Here is a 21,205-nt window from a genome sequence, read left to right as displayed (position 1 = left end):
AAAACTGCCTCTTACACTTATTTAAAACTAATTATATGTCACTGTCTTTTTTCCTCTGTCCTGTTAACCCTCAGGCAGCAGGGACAGGACAGGCAGGGCAGTGGTGGAGGTCCATGGAGGCAGACTTGAGTGGACGTCCCCTCTGGTGTCAGCCCAAAATGTCTGTGAATTATTGCTCTACTTACACTCCATACCAAGGTACTGAAAACAGTGAACAAGGACTCTTACATGGACATCCTCACTGATACACGCTGCAGTGTCCTGATCCTCTAATATTCCCCAACCTTTGTCTGTCTGCTGCGTTCTCTTGTCCCATGCTTATTCTCTTGCTGCTGCTGCTGCTGCTGCTGCTGCTGCTTTGCTGTGCCTGTTTGGCTTACTGCTTGTGTTTTCTGCTCTTGTCTTGGTTGTTGTATTTCCTGACTCTGTTGTCTGTTATTTTGTAATGCTTTTTGTCATACGTAATGTTTGTTGTGATTGTATGTGAGTAGTGGGTGTTTTTGAAATGTTTGGATGTGTGCTGCTGTCTTTTTAACTCTTAACATTTATTTTTTTAGCCCCTACCCCCTTCTCTCAAGAGCCTTTGCCTTTTTCTGGGCCATGGTTGTAAATAGAAATATAAAAAGATCACAAAGAGATGCAAAGAAACAGAAAATAAAAACACAAAATGACTACAAAAAGGAGAAAAACAACCCTTAAGAAGCACAAAATTACCAAAAAAGACAAAAAAAATTACCGCAATAAGCATCAAAATGTCGAAAAGATTTGTAACAACTTCAAAGAGACACAAAACAACAACAAGAAAAGAGGCAAAACCACCATAAAGTCTATGTCTTGCTCCCATAAAGGAGAGATGGTGGAGCCTTTTACACATCTGTGCTCAGGGGCCCATTGTCTTACAGCACGTCAAGATGATCTCTGTATCAAAAGAGTCCAAATGTCTGTAAATGAGAGGCTCAATCTCCTCAGTTGCCCAGGAGAGGAAAACTGTAGTTTATTGGACTGCATGTAATAAGAGGTCTGACCACAAGAGGGCAGCAGACACCTTTTAAAATATCTCCATTGTCCAGCTCAGGCTTTGAGTAATATGACCCTACTCATACAACCACACTAATTGATCCCTTATGGGTCATACCTTTATACTGTTATTCTTTTACAAATACTAAAACAATATATTTTATGCAGAATCACAACTTTATGAACTGAGTAACTGCCTCATGTGTAGTACTTTAAGATCAGCTGTCAGAAGCAGTGACCGGTGGTGACCCTCTGCCAAATGAGTACCCCCCCCCCTCAAAGGTCTACTTGCGAACACTTCAACAGTGTTATTTGTTTGCTCTGGGTTTAATGGAGTCTTTGAAGCTCAAAAAGCCATTCTACCAGATAGCTTGGCCTTCCTCTGTCCCCACCAGAGAGCCATACCACAACAGTCTCTGGCCAGGCTGGCTGCCAACTGTCTGGTATGCAGCGCCTTGCTAGAATTAGCAGCCATGTCTGATGTAGGCTCACTCACACAACAGTAACCCAAGAAGAGGCCATTAAGAGGGATGTGTGAAGGCGTCAAAGTGTGGAATAGGATGTGTGAAGAAGAGAGAGTGTGGGTGTGGATGGCAGAGAGAGATATAAAGATAAATAGAGATTTGAAAAGTGGAATAAGTAAATGAGCCTAAAAGCCTTTTATTACACAAAGACTACTGTGAAGAAGAGATAATGTTTGAATGTGCCCTGACATGACTTAATGTTTTGGCAGGAAAGAAGTTCGAGAGCTGGGAATGACTTTGGTTATCAATGCCAGGAAGAAGCCTCCTTCACTTCACCTCTACAAAGCTCTGCTGATGGCTCAGGTTAAAAACAACAAACCTGCATGCACAAGTCCAAATCAACAATGCCTGAGCTCACCCAAAAACACTCATACACACCCTGTTATCAGATGCTGACACATGTGGAAATTGTCATGTTCCTTGATTCTCAGCTAAAGAAATTGATGTCAGGATTAGTCATTGTGCGTCTGGGTGACACACGTTCGTTTAAGGTTGTGCAAGTTGATGATTTGGTGGTAGTAAAGATGTGCACCAGAGGCTGCAATACCCATTTGTTTTAGCAGGTTTACAGTAAAAGATGCCCTAATACACTGTGATTCACACTGTAAACCTATTGACTTTCAGTGTCATGTCAGTTAAGAAGAAGGTTAATGAAAAAGTACACTTGTTTTGCTGCTGTGACAATCATTCATCTCATTTCTAAATCATTAGAATATCTAGTGCTCCTTATGCTGAATTAAAACACATGGCACTGTGTCCTTATTTTTTGTCCTCTAGGAGTGACTTCAGTAGTTTAGATAGAGCAAGAGAGCTGTGTGCAATCTAATGTAATGTAACCACTGAGGGTATTTGGACACGTCAATGAATGTGCATTAAACGTGCATGTTTTTGCCACTGGCAGGCTGAGATTGTTATTCTAAGTGGAGGATTATGGAAAGGATTCCTACAGAGATATACTTGTTTTTTGAAGTAGTGAAATGCTTTTTGTTTGACCAGAAGCAGCCCTGAAATCACCACCAGACTTCATTTAAATACAAAGCAATTTAAGCATGGAGAGAGCCAACATACTTTCACATCTAACTGGGTGAACTGAGGGTTATTAAAACCAAATGAGAGGTGGTGATTGTTGGAACAGTGTAAAGATGAATCAAGACAGCTTTTATGAGTTTTTTTGTTGCTGTCAAGGGTGTTGCTGTTGAATGAAGTGTGATTTACAGTGATAAAATAACTGTTTTTTAAATGGGGTCTGGTGGGTTTGGCAATGAGGATTTTGCGGCTGTTTCTGGTTGAACAAAATGGATCTTACTGTTTAGCAAAGAGGTTTATCTCTGTAGGGATCCTTTCCATAATGTTTTCAGACACCTACAAATTTACTGTATGCATTAGTGGACAGTATTGTCTTCTTCTTCTACGATCGCTACTAGCTGACTACTACTTGCTACTACTTCCTTTTCTTTTTCTTCTTCTGGTTAATGAGGGGTGGCAACTGGAGTTTAAGGCACATTACCTCCCTCCTCCATGAGCATCTGGGTGCTTTGATTGTATCGGGGATTAACTGAACATTTATTTTATCTCTAATAAGGAAATTATATCAAGATAATTATTGTTATTCTTTTATTGCCCAGCCCTGCTTAGAATGACAATCCGAGCCTATCTGTGGTAAAAATTAGCACTTTTAGTGGACGTACACTGATGGTGCTCACATGCCTTGAATAGTTACATTGCAGCCCATCTGCTCAATACTGGACCAGTTTCAAAAAATGTTGTTCCCACTGGTCACTTAGACACAAAAACACGGGAAAATAGGGTCCAGGTTGAAAAATACCAAAGTTAACATTATCCTTTAACTTGACTTTCTGCTACAGGAGCAAGCTCTCCATGCCGTCCACAGCACCGTGATGCTGGTGGACAAAGACACTTGTCCTCGACCTGAAAAACAGCCAGGGTTACAGGTCAGAAATGAAAACAGCTTCCATGTTCTCCTTTGTTCTCTTGATTTGACACCACAGATGAGTGGCACTTTACCTTCTGTCTAACCTTGCCTGTGTGTTTCTCAATAAGATGGACATGGTGACTTCTATGAAAGCCCTCAACAAGACAGTTGAAGCTTCCCAGCTGACCTCTGACCTGGGAGGTACCTTTACTTACAGTCATGCTGACTGGCTGCAGTTCCATCAGGTACTAAATTTTCACTTTCAGCTGTGAAATCAAGTCTCCCAGTCACTTTGATAAACTGTGGAGATTCCCGTAGATTTGGAGGAGACTGCTGTTCAGCCGCAGTCCACCCACTGGGGATGACTAGTCACACACCCAAACCAGACATTCATCAGCTCTGTTGTTCTTTAGTAGCATGTTTAGCTTTGGTCTTTGAGTGGAGGGCGGGTGATGTCACAAGGGGAAAGTCCTATCTAAGTGATTAATTAGATTATTCATTGTAGTGTAAATTACTGACTGTTAAGAAGGGGCAGACTTTTTTATGCTTGTCATGCAACACTGATCAGTACAACCCTCACTGGCTCCAACACCACAGGCTGGTTGTGTTTATAGTGTAAGTATAGAGGTCATAACAAATGTACAGTATTTCATTAGAGCATAATGGGAATGGGGAAATGATGATGAATTTTAGCATTAAAGTATCCCAAACCCAACTGTAGTACATTAAACTACAGGTCAGAGGGAAGCAGCTAAAGTTTGTGACATAACAGCTGGTTCTATCCAAGTTAGACAAGTAGTATTTCATGAGTGCACATATAGAGTACAACATCTATGGGACTTTGCATCTATCACTCTGCTTTACACGTGCTCTAAACTGTTAATTACACTAATTAGCCAACATTAACAGTCATCGTCGCAAACTTTGCAGCACAAAGTTGAACATATTTCCACAGATAATATTTGAGTTAAATTATGAATGGTCCTCAAAAGAGGTTGAATGGAAGAAAACATGCCTGGATACTTGACTGCTAACCTCAAGGTGTGCTCATATGACATCAGCTGATGTCGTAACGTACTGTCTGATCATCTGTTAACTCATCTGGATCCTGTCAACAGACTCTAATTTCCCTGGTTGCATAATAAATGGAAACATACAGATAAATGTACATGGAACAAAGTGGTTGGCCTGTGGTAACATGTAGACCTACACAAGGTAGCACGCTGGTGTGCAGGGATGGATATGTGCTGCTTGGCAACAGTCAAGTTGTGAAACGATCTGTGATTAGATAATTAGAAAAACAAAATCATAACATGTTGTTACTAATTACTGTTACCTAGTAAATAGTGCTTGAGGAACTGTTGTACCAATTATTAGCATGGCTGAGATTGGCTGTAGGCTGTTCAGTGATTTATTTATCTACAGTGGCTCTGTAGATAGATTTCTGACTCATCTTCATCCACTAAAACTAAAGCAAACTGTGTAGGAACGTTTTGGTCTAATGGCCGGCCATTCGTAGACACATGCAATCCAAAACATTGTAAAGCAGAAGCAGTGATGTAGAATACAGAAGGTCCTCAGGAATTGCCTCATGCAGGAGTTTTACAGCCTGCTGCAGTAATGTGTTGATTGGGATGTCGTATTAGCAGTCAGGTCCAGGACTCTGAGGTCTTTCCAAGCCATAGCCAGCGGCACGCTGAGGGCAGTCTTGTGTTTGTAGCTAATAAGCACACCTCAGTACTCCTGGCCTCAGGTTGGTGCCACCTGTGGCGCTCTCTGTAGGCAGCAGAGGGCAGATACGTAGTATCGCTTCACCTCAAAGCTCTCGGGTTCAGTACAATGTATATATTTTTTTTTCAGCTTCCACTAACTCTTAAATGTGATTTATTTCAGAGACTGGTTTCCTTCATGACTGACCTGCGAGGTGCAGACAGCTTGTTGCAGAAGGCCATCAAGAAAGTGGATGGCAGCAAAAAAATAGACACCGCCCAGGTAAAATACACACGTTCACAGTGTGACATCCTGTAATTAGTGTACTGCATATTTTGAACCAGAGCAGACACGCTGACTTTGCGTTTGCTGTGGCTGCTACAGGAAGTGCAACAGTGCATTCAGGAACAGAGGGCCTCAATGAAAGAGGTGCTGGAAGACACTCGACTGGTAACCCTGCAAAGAGAGGGTGGGGCTGCGCTGGCCAGGATGAGGAGGGAGGAGTTCAGATTTCCTCAGTCTGAGGACTACAGGTATCATATAATATTAAAATCTACTCACGTTCTCCTTCAGTTAATACACCGAGAGACATACTGCACATCACAGGAACACAACACAGTGTTAAAATTAAAATCGGTGTTAAAATCTATTTTCACCTGCATTGTCTTACACCTTCACTGATCTGTTGTTGTATTTTAAAAAAAACCTGCTGTCTGCAAGTGAGAATTTTTTCACTTTCCTCATCACCACATTTGTTTGAAATCTATATTTAACATACAGTTACAAATGGAAGCCTCTGCACACCCACACAGGTGTTTTCAATTAATCTGGCTGATTAGATCTGTAATCGGGGGGGCAGGCTCAATCTGAAACGGTGTGCTCTGTTTTGCTATGGGTTGAATGACATGCGTCCTCAAATCATGGCTAAATGGTATGCGATGGGCTTTAAGGGAAATTTTCTCTTATTTGATGGGTGTGTCCCACGTGTTACCCAAACAGCAGCATGTTAATAAACCAAATTCTAGTAGATCTTTACTCATTGTACATACAGCTCTTGTTTTTTGTTTCACTCTTGCTTTTGCAATTTAAGCCCATATTCCCCATGCCAATAAAGCTCATTTCAATCAAAGTCAATGTACCCAACATTTCTGTTTTGCTGGGGATGAAGACAGCCCAGGTGTCAGTTTGTTGGAGCTTGCTGAAACTTACATGGTGCCATCAAACTCTATATACTAATAAGAGTGCTAATGTGCTAAGTTGTCCCACCCTAACAGGTGTGTGAGGGAGATGTCAATAAAGTGCAGTTTGCACAAGCCCACACTGTCCTGAGAACAGGCCTAATGAGGCATCACAAATGGAAAAACCTGTGTGACAGGACTATGGGTATGCAGAGGCTTTCAGAGTTTACATATTAATTATATGATCATTATTTCTGATTAAACTACCAAACAGCAGATTTAAAAAGCAGCTATACCTCGACCAGCTGCAGCATTAATGCATCCTGCTCTTTAATGTTTCATTATTAACAAATCAATAATATACAATGGCGTAACACTGCCACTCTGCTTACTGAGTATTTTCTCTTTTTTATATTCAAGTACATTTTTTCTGATAATACTTAGATATTTTTATATACACTTGTCATATTTGGAAGAAGATTACTACTTCTTCCACTGGTTCAAATAGATGCACAGCAGCAATTAGATATTATTAATCTTAAATTAATGGTCCAACCTAAAATAAACAGCAATTGGTACATAACCATATGGTTCTGTCTAAAAATACCATTCTAACATTGAGTGAATTATGTATGCAGGCATGCCTGAATATTTGTTAACATTCAAATTAGCATAATATACACACATTATTTATACAGAACTTTTTTTTTTTTTTTTTTTTGTAATTACGGCAGTATGGCACCACAATTTATCAAGGCAATCATGTGTAGTCATTATGCACTCCATTTTACAGCCATAATTAACATGTTACTTACATAACATATTCAGCAATTCTGCAAAAACTCAAATAATAATGACACACAACCCCAGTATATTTCTGAGGTGAGCCTAACTTAACAATAGCACATTTATCCCCATAACGCACTTGAAATTACAAATGATACATTACAGTGCAAGTCAAGTTTGATTTGTCTCAGAGTTTGTTAATGTTTGTTTCACCATCCTTTGCAGAGATGCTCTGGAGTCAGTGACGAGTCTGTACAACCAGGTGGAGGAGAAGCTCCACACGCTGGTAATGAGATCAAATGAGTCACTGCAGCACCTGGAGTTCCTCTTCAGGCTCAGGGAGATGGAGGCCAAAATTAGCACGGTACTGCCACTTCTGTCAGTCAGTTCACAATATTAAAATCTATAATATGTGTTGAAACAGCTAAAAATTTAATTATGGTATTTTACACAGGGAAATGAAAGTTCTCCTTTTGTACATTCTCATTAAAGGTCCCATTATGTAAAAGTTAAATCCAGTCCAGGTCTTTTTTAATCATAAAGCAGGTATAATAGGTGCAATATAAATGCTGCAATTCACAGAGAAATGCACACAATCTGTATTTAGAGACTGTGAGACTACTATTTAAAGGAATATACTGCTGCTATGACACAGGCGCTAAACCGGGGCATTTCTGACAGTACAGCAATACAGGCATATTCAGATGAAATCATAAACATAAAACCACCGCACACTGAACTGAATTGTTCATGAATGTTTAGGATTTTATCTGAGATGTTCTTGTAACCGACCTGCACCTTAACCTTAAGACTGATTGTGCAGCAGGAGTTCTGTTTACAGGTATATTCAGGTGGACAATATGAGAAAAATAGTGTTTTTTGAACATTACAGCATGTCAACATGTTCTAGTAGTAACCCCAAATACAAGTATGAACCTGAAAATGGGCGTAATATGGGACCTTTAATGTTACTGTTTCTCAAAAAAAAGATATGTGATACTACACACACAGTTTTGCCAGGCTGTAAACCAACATTGTGTTATTCCACATTACGTCTTGCAGGCCGCGATGTGGTTCAGTACGGACGGCGAACAGACACTGAAGGACTCTTACACAACAGATGAGACCCTGGTGTGCACTGAAAAGGCCTTGCAGCACTTTGATTCGTTTCTCACTGAGTCCAAGGTATTAGCAATGGATCAAAAGGGATTTTAATAATCAGAAAAGTTGCCCTTATTTGGCAGTCTGTGTTTCTGTTTACATACCAACAGTTTTCTTTCATTTTCCCAAAGTTGAAAATATCCAAATGGCTGCACTGGCAACAGTAAATAGTAGATAGGGACTTGTGTAGATGAGAGGGGAGAAAATACATTTGTTTTCATTTATCATTCGTTACAGGAGAAACAACAATACGCCTTGACCCTGGTGACGGAGGCAGAGGGAGTTGTTGGTATGAGTGATTCCAGTCCTGCAACAGATGTTTTTCTCACTATGGTCAGCACTTTCAAATCCAATATGGATGATTTTATGTTGCGGGTAGAGCAGAGGCACAAAGAACTGGACACACTGGTGCATGTGCACCGCTTCTGTCAACAGGTTTGTTTTTTCATTGCTCCACCCATCTGACATTTCTAATTTAAGTCTCTTTCTTTCTTCACTTTCCCTTTGTCCACATATTTTTGACTGATTTGTGTTAACCTTTAAATCTAAAATTTGCTTTTCTTTCTCCCTCTCTAGGCGTCTGCCCTGGCCAAGGAATGCAGTCATTTTTTGGAGCAGGTAGAGCAGGGGTGTTACTCAGCTCAGACGCTGAGCACACTCCAGATGTATGAGGAGAGATTAGGTGGCGAATTCTCCACCCCGCACCTCCAAGCTCTGAAAGCTAAGGCCTGTGCTGTGGGATCAGGGGCCTCTGGGGTGATGAGAGTGTGGAATGCAGCCTGGGTCCAGTGCCAAGAAGTTAGGCAGCATCTTGAGGAGATGCGAAAGAAGGAGAAAGGCACAGATAAGGACCAGATCCAGCAGACAACAGCTGCAAACCCTCAAGGGGATGATGGTGGAATGGAAAAGGAGGAGAAAAGGGGTGAGGTGGGGGAGGATGACTGCTCCCAGACCCTGCAGCTGACCTCTCAGGAAGAGGTAGTCAATATTTCAGAAAGTGAAGGAGAAAGCACCACTGCTGCATGCCTCAACCGCCATTTAAAACTCGACTCGAAAGTGATCGAGAATGGAGAATCCCAAATGCAGAAATCACCTGAAGCAGCAGCTAAAAATGAGAAAATGACTCCTGTTTTCCCCCAAAACACTGACTGTCATCCAGAAGACAAACGGAGGCCGAGAGGGCACCACAGCGAGGCAGATCTGAGGAGCGCGTACTCAGTTGAAGGGGGCGCTGATTTTAAATTGCACCAACCTTTAGGTCGGTCCCTGAGCGAGGGCTCGTGTGTGAGCTCTTATATAAAGAGCATCACCGGCTTTTCACCTTTGAATGTAAGACACAAACACTGTCAGAGCAGAACACAGCCACTGGAACAGAATCTGCAGCCCGTCCAAAATCTCCCAGTTTCCCATAACGAGAGTTTATGTACAGGAATCCTGAGCTGTGAGTCAAAGAGAGACAGTAATGAAGAGGAGGGTGGAGGATGCATAGTCTCGCATCAGAGCCCTAAAGAGTCAAGGACCCCAGAGACATTAGTCATGGCAACAGAAGACAATGGCAGCAATGTTTTGTAAGTAACACCCCCTCCCCTCAGCTGTAATCTAAAGCTCAGTGCGATGCTGTCCAGGACCTTACAGCAAATTACATAGGTTATATTCATGAATGGCGCAGTTGTTCTCCAGTTAAACAATACTGTCATATCCACAAATAAATAATATAAAACTTAGCATGATCCCAAGCTCACCTGGCTTTGGTTATGAGCTTTATAAAATCATTTCTTCCATTTCCTATGTGTGGGACAGGAAACTGCGGAGGATCATGGAGGAATTGCTGTCCACAGAGAGGGAGTACGTGAAGGCTCTGGGTTACGTTCGAGAGCACTACTTCCCCGAGCTGGAGAGGCCCGACGTCCCTCAGGACCTCAGGGGCCAGAGGGGGAGCATCTTCGGCAACTTAGAAAAACTCCATGACTTCCACCGACATCATTTCCTGGATGAGCTGGAGAGCTGCGTGAATGAACCCTTCAGAGTGGGACGCTGTTTCCTACGACATGTAGGTGTATTAGTGGGGTCCATGTCATTGGTCCGACAGCCCATTGGTCCGACATGCTATTAGTCCGACTGTCCGCGGTGCTGAACGGCTCCCGGCGGGCGTATTTCTACCTTGATGGTGCACCGCGACCAGCTCTGGGTCAGCTGGGAAAGGCTTGAGGTGAAGCAGGCTCACAGCTTATGTGTTTGTCACTTTCTTTTTCATTTTAACCCACACCATGATCTTTTCCTGACCCTAACCAAGTGGTTTTTGTGCCTAAACCTAACCAGACCTTAACCACAGGGCATCATGATGATTTCGGAACAACGGGACTTCGGAACAATGAGTTTAATATGGTCGGAACAATGAGATGTCTGACCAATGGGCTGTCGGACCAATGGGCAGTTCTCGTATTAGTGACAGTAAAAGCATTGGGTTTGAATTACAGTGTGCAAGTGGGGTGCACCTGAGTAACTGTTGTTTCCATGACGTAACCAGGTTTTGGCAGATGTGAGTCTGTGTGATGTCAGGTCCGTGGTTTTCTGTTTTGAACCAAAACGGCAATAATTAAACATAATCAACTGCCAACAAAAGCCCTTCCAGATGTTTCCTGGCTGTCCGCTAATGCTAGGTCTTTAGCCTCCGAGGAATCAACTCCTTTAGTGTTGATATCAATGAACACATTCACTGGAAATAAGGACTACATCTAACACAGCTGTGATCTACTATGTTGTACAGCTTAGTCTGCTTTTCACTGTGTGGTACACTAGTATATGCGTTTTTATTGTGGGTGATAATGATGATGACTAATGCTCTTTTTCATCCCTTTTATTTCAGAGAGAGAACTTTGCCTTGTATGCCCTTTACAGCAAGAACAAACCACAGTCTGATAGTCTTCTCATCAATCATGGGCAGGCTTTCTTCAAGGTGAGGACCGCTGCCAGCCTCCCTTTGCTCTTTATTCTCTCGTTACTCTTCCCAAAACCACATCATGATTTTCTTAAACAAGAGTGTATTTCAGCAAGATAAGAGGCTTTGTGAGAAGCTCTGTGAGGATGTACTTGGGTAAAGCAGTGCTTTCAGCTAAATGCTAACATCAGCGTGTTAACATTCTCACAGTGACACCCTAAAGCCTCGCTCCTAGTGTGGCTAATAAAAAGTAATGACCAAATAAAGACTCAAGTTACATCTCTATACACTATTTTATTCCGGTTGGATGCTTTCCCATCCACATTAAATCCCCCTCCACTTAAAAAATATTTATCTTATTTTAATGTCCCTTAAAATATCTGACATTGACTATACTGACTACAGAGTTTGTCATTAGAAAGGTGTTTTCACATTCCTCTACTAAGGAGGGTGATGTCTGTGCACTTCCCTAAAATCTGAGATTAAAACATACCCCAAGCAAACAAGATTAGGCACATCACTAATACCAAAGAAAATCGCTGTCTAACATGAGCACACATATCGATGGGGGAACAGACTTTGACACTTGTGGACTTGTCAGTAGAGAGAGCAAAGTTTGCATTAGCATAGCAAAAGTTTTGACAGCAAACATGGTTGAGTGTGTAATTTTTGGATGTAAACTGGACTCTTTCTTCCACTATCTACCAAAAACCCCATCATAGCAGCCAATGCCAGTTAGCCTACAAGCTAACAAGCTAACAAATGACGTAAACAAGTGAAGGATCTTAACTACTTTTACCATTCTGATGCATCTGATAGTTGCTGATTTTGGTGACAACAGATTTCTCACCTGGGTCTGAATGAGGCTCAAACATGTATGGTTGAAGAGCTCGGTCTCACTCTGAGGTCGTCGAAATCAAGTGCTAGGGCGGTGACTTACAGCATCAGAAACCAACGAAAAAAGGGGTCCTTTAACGTTGGCATGATACGCGGCCGGTCGTCGTTATAGTTTGACGGAAACTAGGGGGACACACGGCGGGACTAGGACGAAAGTTAAGGCGCTGAAAGTAGGACTGGGGCGGGCGGGAAGGGTGGTGGTGGATGGGTCCAATGGAAAGTCCATGACCAACCGTCAATATGTGAGAATGTGTTTGGCTGAATCTCTCCGATGTTTCCTTTAAAGCTAGTGGTCTTTATGTGTGCTGCTTTTTCACCAGTCAAATTAGCACTAGTCTTGCACAGCCAGACCTATTACCACACTTTGTTTTAGCACCCCGCCAAGGCTGGAGAGAGCCCATCTTGGAATCGGGTATCTAGGTATTATTATAAATCTATGAGTCCAAGTAGCTGTGGTACAGGTCGACACCAGAATCTAAATTTTTCAGTGTGGGAGAAACAAAGATGTATAATAATAATAATAAGATACCAGATTACAATATGGCACGTATCATTCCAATGGAGATGCTCGCCTGGCTATGCCAAAAAAAAGTTTCTAGCTTCTGGGCTTGCCTCCACAGTATGCAGCCCACTTAATATGCATAGTAGTGTTTCTCCTGCTGGCCCTGCCTGCAAGTTCCTGCTCGGCTCATAGACTTGACATTGTGATGACATCACAGATTTTTAAATAGCTTTTTTACCTCTAGGAGAGTTTTACAAATATAAAACCTTTATGGATCAAGAATTAATAATAGAAGGAGTCATAACTAACTGCAGTTAGAGGTGTTCTGTAAACAGTTAAACAGATGTATCTTTACAGTGGTGGTCTTTTTTTATTTTTATCTGGGAAAAGCATTAGCAACAAAGTATTAATCATGGCAGCGTATTTTTTTTCTTCTTCTTTTTTAAACCTGTCTGAAGGGGGACTTTAACTTTAGCATTATTTACAACTCAGCCTTAGCATTACTCTGATAGCTTCGGCCATACACTGCTGCAGGTTCACCGTGTGCTCTGTCTCCTCTCCTCACACACCAGCAAAAGCAGCTGAAGCTGGGAGATAAGATGGACCTGTGGTCGTACCTGCTGAAGCCCGTGCAGCGGATCAGTAAGTACAGCCTGCTGCTGCAGGACATGGTGAGGGAGTGCGGTCCAGGCCAAATCAGAGAGATGGCTGAGGTCAAGGCCGCACTGGAGGTCATCCAATTCCAGCTCCGCCACGGCAACAACCTGCTGGCCATGGACGCCATCCAGCAGTGTGATGTAAGACAGTTTGTTTCTTTTACCTTCTGTGTTATGTTGTGCACTGAAATGTCAAGCAAGATTATTAGAAAGGAAGATTCCATGTCTTTTATACAGTACATATATACACAGGTATGCTGTATAAGATAAGAATGACTTATCTCATCCAGCGTTGAGCAACACCATTGGTAGGGTAAAATAACAGGTACAGGCAAGGCTAGGGCATTTATCCGTAAGGATGATACGTACAGTGTGGGTGAGGAAGAATGTTCCTTAGAACATTTATCATTGTGATTTATATTTGTGCAATAGTGTTGGTTAATGTGGGATGGGAATGATTAAGATAGATGAAAAGAGCACAGGGAAAAGATAATAGTTTTATCATCTGTTCCATGGAATGTAAAGGGAGTTGTTGTGTGTGTGGGATGATGGTTTGGAGCTCTAATATCTGGAGGGCAGAGACAGAGGGAATGGAGCAGGAAAGATTGATTGTATTACTTCTATAAGAACTGTAATATTAAAGTCCTTTCTCCTTTCTGGTGCATTGTTGCTAACCACAGTACATGACCGCCAGTCTCTCCCTCTGTGCTCTGCAGGTTAATCTGAAGGAGCAGGGGCAGCTGATACGCCAGGATGAGTTCTTGGTTACATTCAGGAAGAAAAAGTGTTTACGCCACATATTCCTCTTTCAAGAACTCATTCTCTTTAGCAAGACCAGAAAGACAGATGTAGGAAATGAAACATATATCTACAAGCAGTCATTCAAGGTACGGATATTGCTACACACACAGTTTCATCTTAAGTTCAGATGTATCAATAGAACCAGTAAATTAGGCAATAAGAGTAATAGAATTTTTTTCCACTGCTACCACTTCCTCTTTAGTGAAAGGAAACTTCCTACATCGGATACTTACACAGAAAGTGACGATTACTTCTTGCTTGGCGTACATTTACTCATGATTTATGGAGGAAATGTGGCTTTCATTATTTGTAACAGCGAAATTTCCAAATCACTTCGATGCAGAGGAGCATTGGACATGTAAATTAACCTTGGACTTTTAGCCTCATACAGCATATTAAACTTAAATAAATACTTCACCCACAGACTTACCATTTGTATATCAACTACTATATCAACAACTACTGTGTCACCTTGAATTCATGGTAACAGTGTCATTCATGCATACCTTTATGGTGAACCATGAATCCAGAAAAGGAACATTCTTGATGAATTGAAATAAATCCAAGTCTCATTAACCCGTCTATCACTCAGTACTTCCAACACATGCATTTTTGCTAAACTTTAGCATTTAAAACACTTCCGCCAAAACAGCAACAACTCACGGACGAGTAGCCCCTTGGCAACTTGTTGGTATGCAAAAGCAAAGTTCAAACGCACATGCTTGGCCAGATGCACGACTGGTATGTGGAAGTTATTTAAATAGTAAAATCTTATCAAAAGTGTTTGGGAAGAACTGAGCAAACCACTTGATAAATGAGACTTAGATGACACTGCACAAGTTGTGTGAGAGTTTTTTAACAGATGCTTTGAATTCATCATTCACCATTGAGGTATGTTGGAAAAATCTTTTTTTTTTTTTTTTTTCATAAATTCAAGGTAACAGAGGATGAGTAATTGATGTAAAAAAGTCACTTAGAGGGTGAATTCTTCCTCTTGTATAAAAAATTGAATCCTTGAATATGTCAGTCAGAGAACTATTTAATTTTTCTTATGTAATTTAGAGACATCTGGCTGCAGAATCAATTTTATTGAATAATTGAATCAATTTGAAGTACTTTTACCTTATTTTGTATTACCATAGCAAGAGGGTATATATTAGAATAACACCTTTCTAAGAATAAAGCCCATTAGCACCATGGATAAACCCTGAACTGCAACCTTATGCAAAACAGTCAGAGGCTAACCACTACTGCCAGGTCAATGGTGCTGTTGCTATGGCCTCATTTGTATAAACTTACTGTACTCCAGGTGGCTGGTCCGCCTCTTAGATAACATTTATTTCATCCTGTACTATCCGGCAGTTTAATAGGTCTTGTGACACACTGTATAACACTCCACTCCACAAGCCTAATTACTACAGTGCTTGCCATATTTTACACTACTATCTTACACGATCTTTGTTTATGTTTAGACGTCAGATGTAGGCATGACCCAGAACAGTGGTGACAGTGGCCTGTGTTTCGAGATCTGGTTCAGAAAGAGGAAAACCCAGGACACATACACACTTCAAGCAGTCAGCCGGCAGGTGAAGGAAGCCTGGACCAAGGACCTGGAGCGGATCCTGTGGGAGCAGGCAGTACACAACAGAGGTAAAGAGCACATGATCACATACTGCTGATGCCCAGATTACAGGCTGATTACAAGCTGTGGCCTCAAGCAGCATCACAAAAAGGCTGTAAGGTTAAAGAAATGACTCACAATACACACACTGAACATTAAAACATCACATGGTAACGTGTGAGGTTAATGTGATAGCGCCTGGGATGTTCAGAATAGATTAACATTTGCACTACGTATCATTTTTTACTTTTCAAAGTCAGTGACAGCAATATGTGATTTGTGTTCAACTTACATGTGCTTATTGTCATGTCTTTAGTTTAAAATATGTTAAAGAAATGATTTGACACTTGTTTTGTAGAGGTCCGTATGCAGGAAAGAGTGTTCATGGGTATCGGAAACAAGCCTTTCATGGACATCCAGCCCAGTGATGCCGCTATCAACGACAGAGCCGTCAACTATGTACTGATAGGAAGAGGTAAGCAATGGTTTACTTATTTATTCAACACTTTAATTTTAGTCAGACAATGTGATGGCTTTTTCCAGCTTATAACACTTCTGCTCATAACACATATTCTCACCTGGTCTCTGCAGAAAACAGGGTGCTGTCCTCTGTGGGATCATGTGGTTCACAGGACGGGCTTCCCGGGGGTCGGCCAAAATCTCTTGGTTCAGGAAGCAGTTCGTCTTCCTCCTCTTCCTCTGGTAGAGGTTCCCTGTCCCCGGTGGGATATCTGTGTGGGCCAAAGCGGAGGGGAGTTGCAGGGGGCCTTGGAGGATATGTATCGCCTCCTGGAGCTCTGGAGGAGGATGACCTGGACCATGAGAGTGGGAGCCACAACTTATTGTGTGAGTCTCCTGTGTACAACTCAGCAGACATGGTCTTAACTCTTACATGATTACTATTTATTGCAAATGAACAAGAGGGTTAGATGAAATGTTGTACCCAGGAACCTCCCACTGCCATGACAGTGTGTTACTGATGGCCCTTGAACAGCTTCACTGAGGCTGCTGGGTATCATGTTTCGAGCCTAAAGATATTTTTTACGGTTTTATTCCCCTCTGACTAGGTCAGAGGTCAAAGGTCAGATACTTTTTAAAGGAATCCAAGGACATATCAGAAGGACATTGATTGCTGCTACAGTGTTTGAATCTTGGCTTTCCCGTTAAGAAATATTAGAATCACCCATCTATTATTCATGCAATGATCATGTGTGTAATCAAGCCCTCTCTTTGTTCCAGTGGACAGCTCTGAGTCATCAGGAGACAGTGTGAGTGGCTTCAGCAGCTCCAGTCACAGCTACCACTCTGCTATTGGAGGAGAGGCAGAGGAAACCTCCCTGGTCTCTGCCTCTGTGATCACTGTTAAGGAAGCAGTGGTTGCTCACGGCTCTGAAGCCTCTGCGGTCTTCCACAAACCAAATGCTCTGGCAGGATCCCCAGAAAAAATCCAACCACCAGTTGCACCAAAGCCCAAGACCAAACCACAATACCAGGCCAAGGATCTGCCTTGTGGCAAGGTGCAGTACACAGTGCACAACCAGTGTTTGAGCAGTTGTTCATGTGGTTAAAAATCATAGACTGTAGGCTATAAAATAATGGATGTATCCACTGTGATGTCACCCATTGGTTTGTAGACTCCTGTTTTAAACCTCAGTTTGGCATTTTTCGCCAAACAGGATTTTTGGAGCCAGAAGTGAACATATTTGAACAAGTGGGTGGATATAACTCTAGTGCTAGCTGCTAGCTTGGTTAGCAAGGTGCATTTACGTTAACTGTGATAATGCTAATGCTAATGACAATTTTTTCTAGCAAAAAACAGGTTTATAACCATTAAAACAAAATGAACTAACCGGAAAAACTGACTATCTGACTTTTCAGAGGGTCTTTTAGTAAAACCAAACATTTAACACGACATTTTAGGCCACCTAAACATTAAAATTAACCTTCATGAACTGAAAACACACCAAGGTTGGTCGCCATGGTAGCGACTTGTCAACTAACGGCACCCACCTGTCACTCAAAGCAGCCTGTGTTATATAGAAATTCATCCCCTGTACAGTTGCCATTAACAGGGAAATTAGCTATAGAGACCAAGACTGTTTTTTTGTACCAGGCTGTAAACATGTTTATTATTGCTGTAAAGTTGGGCGCTTTAACATGGGGTCTATGGGGATTGACTCAGCCTCAAGTGGCCAGTTGAGGAACTGCAGTTTTTGGCACTAATGCATTTTTTCTTAAGCCTAGTTCACATTACAAGATTTTCACCGCGATTTCATGTGTGAACAAGCCTACGAGCAAGTCGCCCCCTCGTCTGAGACTGGGACTGGATATCTGGCATGCTAGAAAACTGGAGAAGTGTGACACGACTGACAAAGAGCATCAGCCAATGAGAGGTGGGATACATCCCACGTCAGCACGCAGGAGGACGGAAGAAATGTGAGGAGGACAAGCTGCAGGGTTTCCCCTTGACAGGTCCGCTTATTAGCCGTGACTTTGGGCTTGTGTTTAAAGTGGAGTTGCTTATTTGGGCTTGCTCTCTAAACGTCGCCTCTTTCTCTATATATATCTGTCTAATAAGTTATTCAAACGCATGATAGTCGCTTCTTTTGGGCTTGTTTCCATTGCCCTGGTTGCTTGTTTTTCTCACAAGATCTGGCAACACTGACAAGCCAGCCAGCAAGCAACAACAACAATGTGGCGTCCACAGGATCACGGGGAGCATGTAGTGTTTGAACCCAGGCCTGATTCAATGCTGGGAAGAATATCCATGCCTTTACAATGTGTCCTCTCCAAGTTAAAACACGTAGTTTGGTGACGTCACCGTGTTATCTGGGGCTCTATTGGCGAGGGCTCGGTGGAAAAATCTTGTGGTGTGCACAAACAGGTCGAAACACGGTTGGCTGACAGAAACACACGTCGCCAGGTATGAACACTCAAAACTTTACGATAGTCTCCGCGACGCAAAATCAGGGTGAAAATCGTGTAATGTGAACTAGCCTTTAATCTCAGAGGTTAAGAGCACAAAATACCTAATGTAAACAGATATTAAACTACTTCAAACTGTCTCTGTTCTCCTTATACTGAAAAATCTCTTTCTACAACAAGGGGAAGTTCCTCATATGAATGATTAATCATCTGTTGGGATTAATATTAAATTAATAATGTCCTTATGAATCTTTCAGGTACAGACCACTAGTGTTGGAAAATCCACTGAGGTTTGACCTATGATACGGTACAAGGTGAGTGCAGTGCAAATATACATCACCCATCTTTCTTAAACTTGTATATAATTCGACTAGTTTTTGAACAGTTAGTTATTATGTGTACATTAATTGTGAACTGTTCTGCTGTGGAAAGAAAAAGTCAGTTTAAAGATCTTCTTTTGTTTCTACAGATTTGGAGGCAACCCAAGAAAAGCCGTCTGTTGGTGTCAGCATTGAAGATGAAACTGTTTCAACAGACATCCTTTTATACCAGCTGTCACTGTAATCCATTACCACTCTGTAAATAGACATTCTTTTATAATCTTACCACTAAAACAATAGGTCGGAAGGTGCCTGTGAATGTACTGTACTTAAACGGCGATACATTTTTAAAATGCGTAACTGACATGGCATTCATAGTGCACTGTAAATCAGTCTACTTTCATAGCTTATGCAAAGTATGATAGAGTTGCTGCGGTTTAACTATTTATAACACAATGCTAAACCTTACAGTAGTCAAAGAATGTGGCTGAATAATCCTGACGTGCCTCCTCCTGATCCCAGAGGGGTTTATTAAAATCTTCTGGAGGTCTGTGAAGAATTGTGTCACAAAGAGAGTAGACTTCATGATGCTGTCTATTATGTCCTATATGTACTGACTTGTGTACAGATTTATCAGACTTCATTACCATACACGTTTCTTACTTGTTTCCATTGAAAATAAAACACATTCACTCTGTTTTTTCTTTGCGTTAACTGTTTTGTATAATCTAACATGTTACTGGAATGGAGGCATGTAACACTTGTATGTCTTTGTATTCGAAATACAGAACTTTTGCAGTGATGAAGAGTATTTTGGCTTTAATATGTGTTTTTACTTGCACCACAATATTTTTTTGCAATAAACTTAAAGTGGACATAGATAATTTTTTGTGTTAACTTATCATTATGTTGCAAATATTGACTGTTCAATGTAATGGCTGTAGAATAATGACATCATCTGCATTTTGATTGGTTGTGTATAAGCCTCGCTATCTCTATGCAAGTCTGTCTACCACAGAGTATGATCCACCTAGAAAATTAAGACTCAATTGATGGCACAAAGGAAGGGTCTCAACTATTTCAACCAAAACAGGAAGTGGATAGCATTTTTGTTTTTCCTGGTGGCTATCGGTAGCTATCCCCAATTACCAAAGAGTGTCAATGTAAGTTCTTTGCAGTTACTATCCTCAGTAGCCGAAATGGTGGACAGTGGAACAACCGAAGTAAGTGAGTAACCAAAGAAAAAAAACGGAAAGTTATCCACCTGACTTTGCGACAGCCATACCAATAATAATACCACTTGACACACTAAGGGGGGAAGCTAAAATGTTGTCTGTTTTTACTTGAACCAACATGCTTACAGTCAGATTTAAATGTCTAAACTCAAGGATGGTGGCTGGTATGTGTTTTCAATTCGCATTTGCCAAATATCTCCATTACTAGTGCAGATGAGGTATTAGCAGAGCAATTCATGTATTATACATATGTTTAACATACATTGTTCTCCAGGTACTCCAGCTTCCTCCCACAATCCAAAAACATGCAGGTTAATTGGTGATTCTAAATTGTCCGTAGGTGTGAATGTGAGCGCAAATGGTTGTTCATCTTGAAGTGTCAGCCCTGTGATAGTCTGGTGACCTGGTGTACCCTGCCTCTCGCCCAGTGTCAGCTGGGATAGGCTCCAGCACCCCCACGACCCCTAATGGGATAAGCACTTACGGAACATGAACGAATAAATGAATAACATACATGTGACATATGCTGTAACACATGATACAGATGTATTTCCCTGATCAACTGAAAACAAATGAACCATCAGCACATCATATTTTCTGTATTTCAGGTAAATAAGAAAAAACCCCACATAAAACTTTCATCATAAAATGTAGGGGATGACTTGGTTTTTCCACAATACTGACCTTTGAAACATGCAGAGAAGAAAATGAAACATTGCAGATGTCAAGTCTCACCTTACTGAATCACAGACATTTGGTGTAACCACCAACAATCATATTTTAAAGGAAATCTTATCCTGAATTGCTCTTAACAGGTACCTCTCTCAACGTCAAAGGCCATGATTTTCGAAATTTGGAGAAGTAAAACTTCCCTTTAATCATTTTTATGGAGCATTCTTCAGATCATGGATGGATTACTGAGTGGCCCTGCCAGGCACAGACCTAGGGCCCCCCTTGCCCTCACCTCCAAAATGCTTCTGAAATAAACAAGAACAGACCAG

The 21,205-nt window shown here is 41.5% G+C and overlaps 1 protein-coding gene across 2 annotated transcripts in view; it reads left to right on the top strand.

The window, feature by feature from the left end:
* The window catches only part of LOC125897212 (uncharacterized protein KIAA1755 homolog), a 48,828-nt gene extending 29,057 nt beyond the window's left edge, over positions 1-19,771 (top strand). For both annotated transcript variants that reach the window (XM_049590481.1, XM_049590395.1), the window contains exons 5-24: positions 75-198; positions 1,751-1,844; positions 3,407-3,493; positions 3,603-3,719; positions 5,368-5,466; positions 5,569-5,717; positions 7,374-7,512; positions 8,211-8,333; positions 8,547-8,744; positions 8,886-9,877; positions 10,110-10,359; positions 11,176-11,265; positions 13,219-13,443; positions 14,019-14,189; positions 15,576-15,753; positions 16,083-16,199; positions 16,316-16,570; positions 16,964-17,241; positions 18,907-18,963; positions 19,119-19,771. In XM_049590481.1, coding sequence (XP_049446438.1) covers positions 75-198; positions 1,751-1,844; positions 3,407-3,493; positions 3,603-3,719; positions 5,368-5,466; positions 5,569-5,717; positions 7,374-7,512; positions 8,211-8,333; positions 8,547-8,744; positions 8,886-9,877; positions 10,110-10,359; positions 11,176-11,265; positions 13,219-13,443; positions 14,019-14,189; positions 15,576-15,753; positions 16,083-16,199; positions 16,316-16,570; positions 16,964-17,241; positions 18,907-18,945 — 3,725 coding nt within the window. In that variant the 3' untranslated portion in view covers positions 18,946-18,963; positions 19,119-19,771. The remainder of the gene's footprint in view (positions 1-74; positions 199-1,750; positions 1,845-3,406; positions 3,494-3,602; positions 3,720-5,367; positions 5,467-5,568; positions 5,718-7,373; positions 7,513-8,210; positions 8,334-8,546; positions 8,745-8,885; positions 9,878-10,109; positions 10,360-11,175; positions 11,266-13,218; positions 13,444-14,018; positions 14,190-15,575; positions 15,754-16,082; positions 16,200-16,315; positions 16,571-16,963; positions 17,242-18,906; positions 18,964-19,118) is intronic.
* The last annotated feature ends 1,434 nt before the right edge of the window (positions 19,772-21,205 follow it).

The sequence above is a fragment of the Epinephelus fuscoguttatus genome, linkage group LG1 (assembly GCF_011397635.1).
Source record: "Epinephelus fuscoguttatus linkage group LG1, E.fuscoguttatus.final_Chr_v1".
In the NCBI taxonomy this organism is placed as follows: Eukaryota; Metazoa; Chordata; class Actinopteri; order Perciformes; family Serranidae; genus Epinephelus; species Epinephelus fuscoguttatus.
This window is presented reverse-complemented; position numbering and strand designations above follow the sequence as displayed.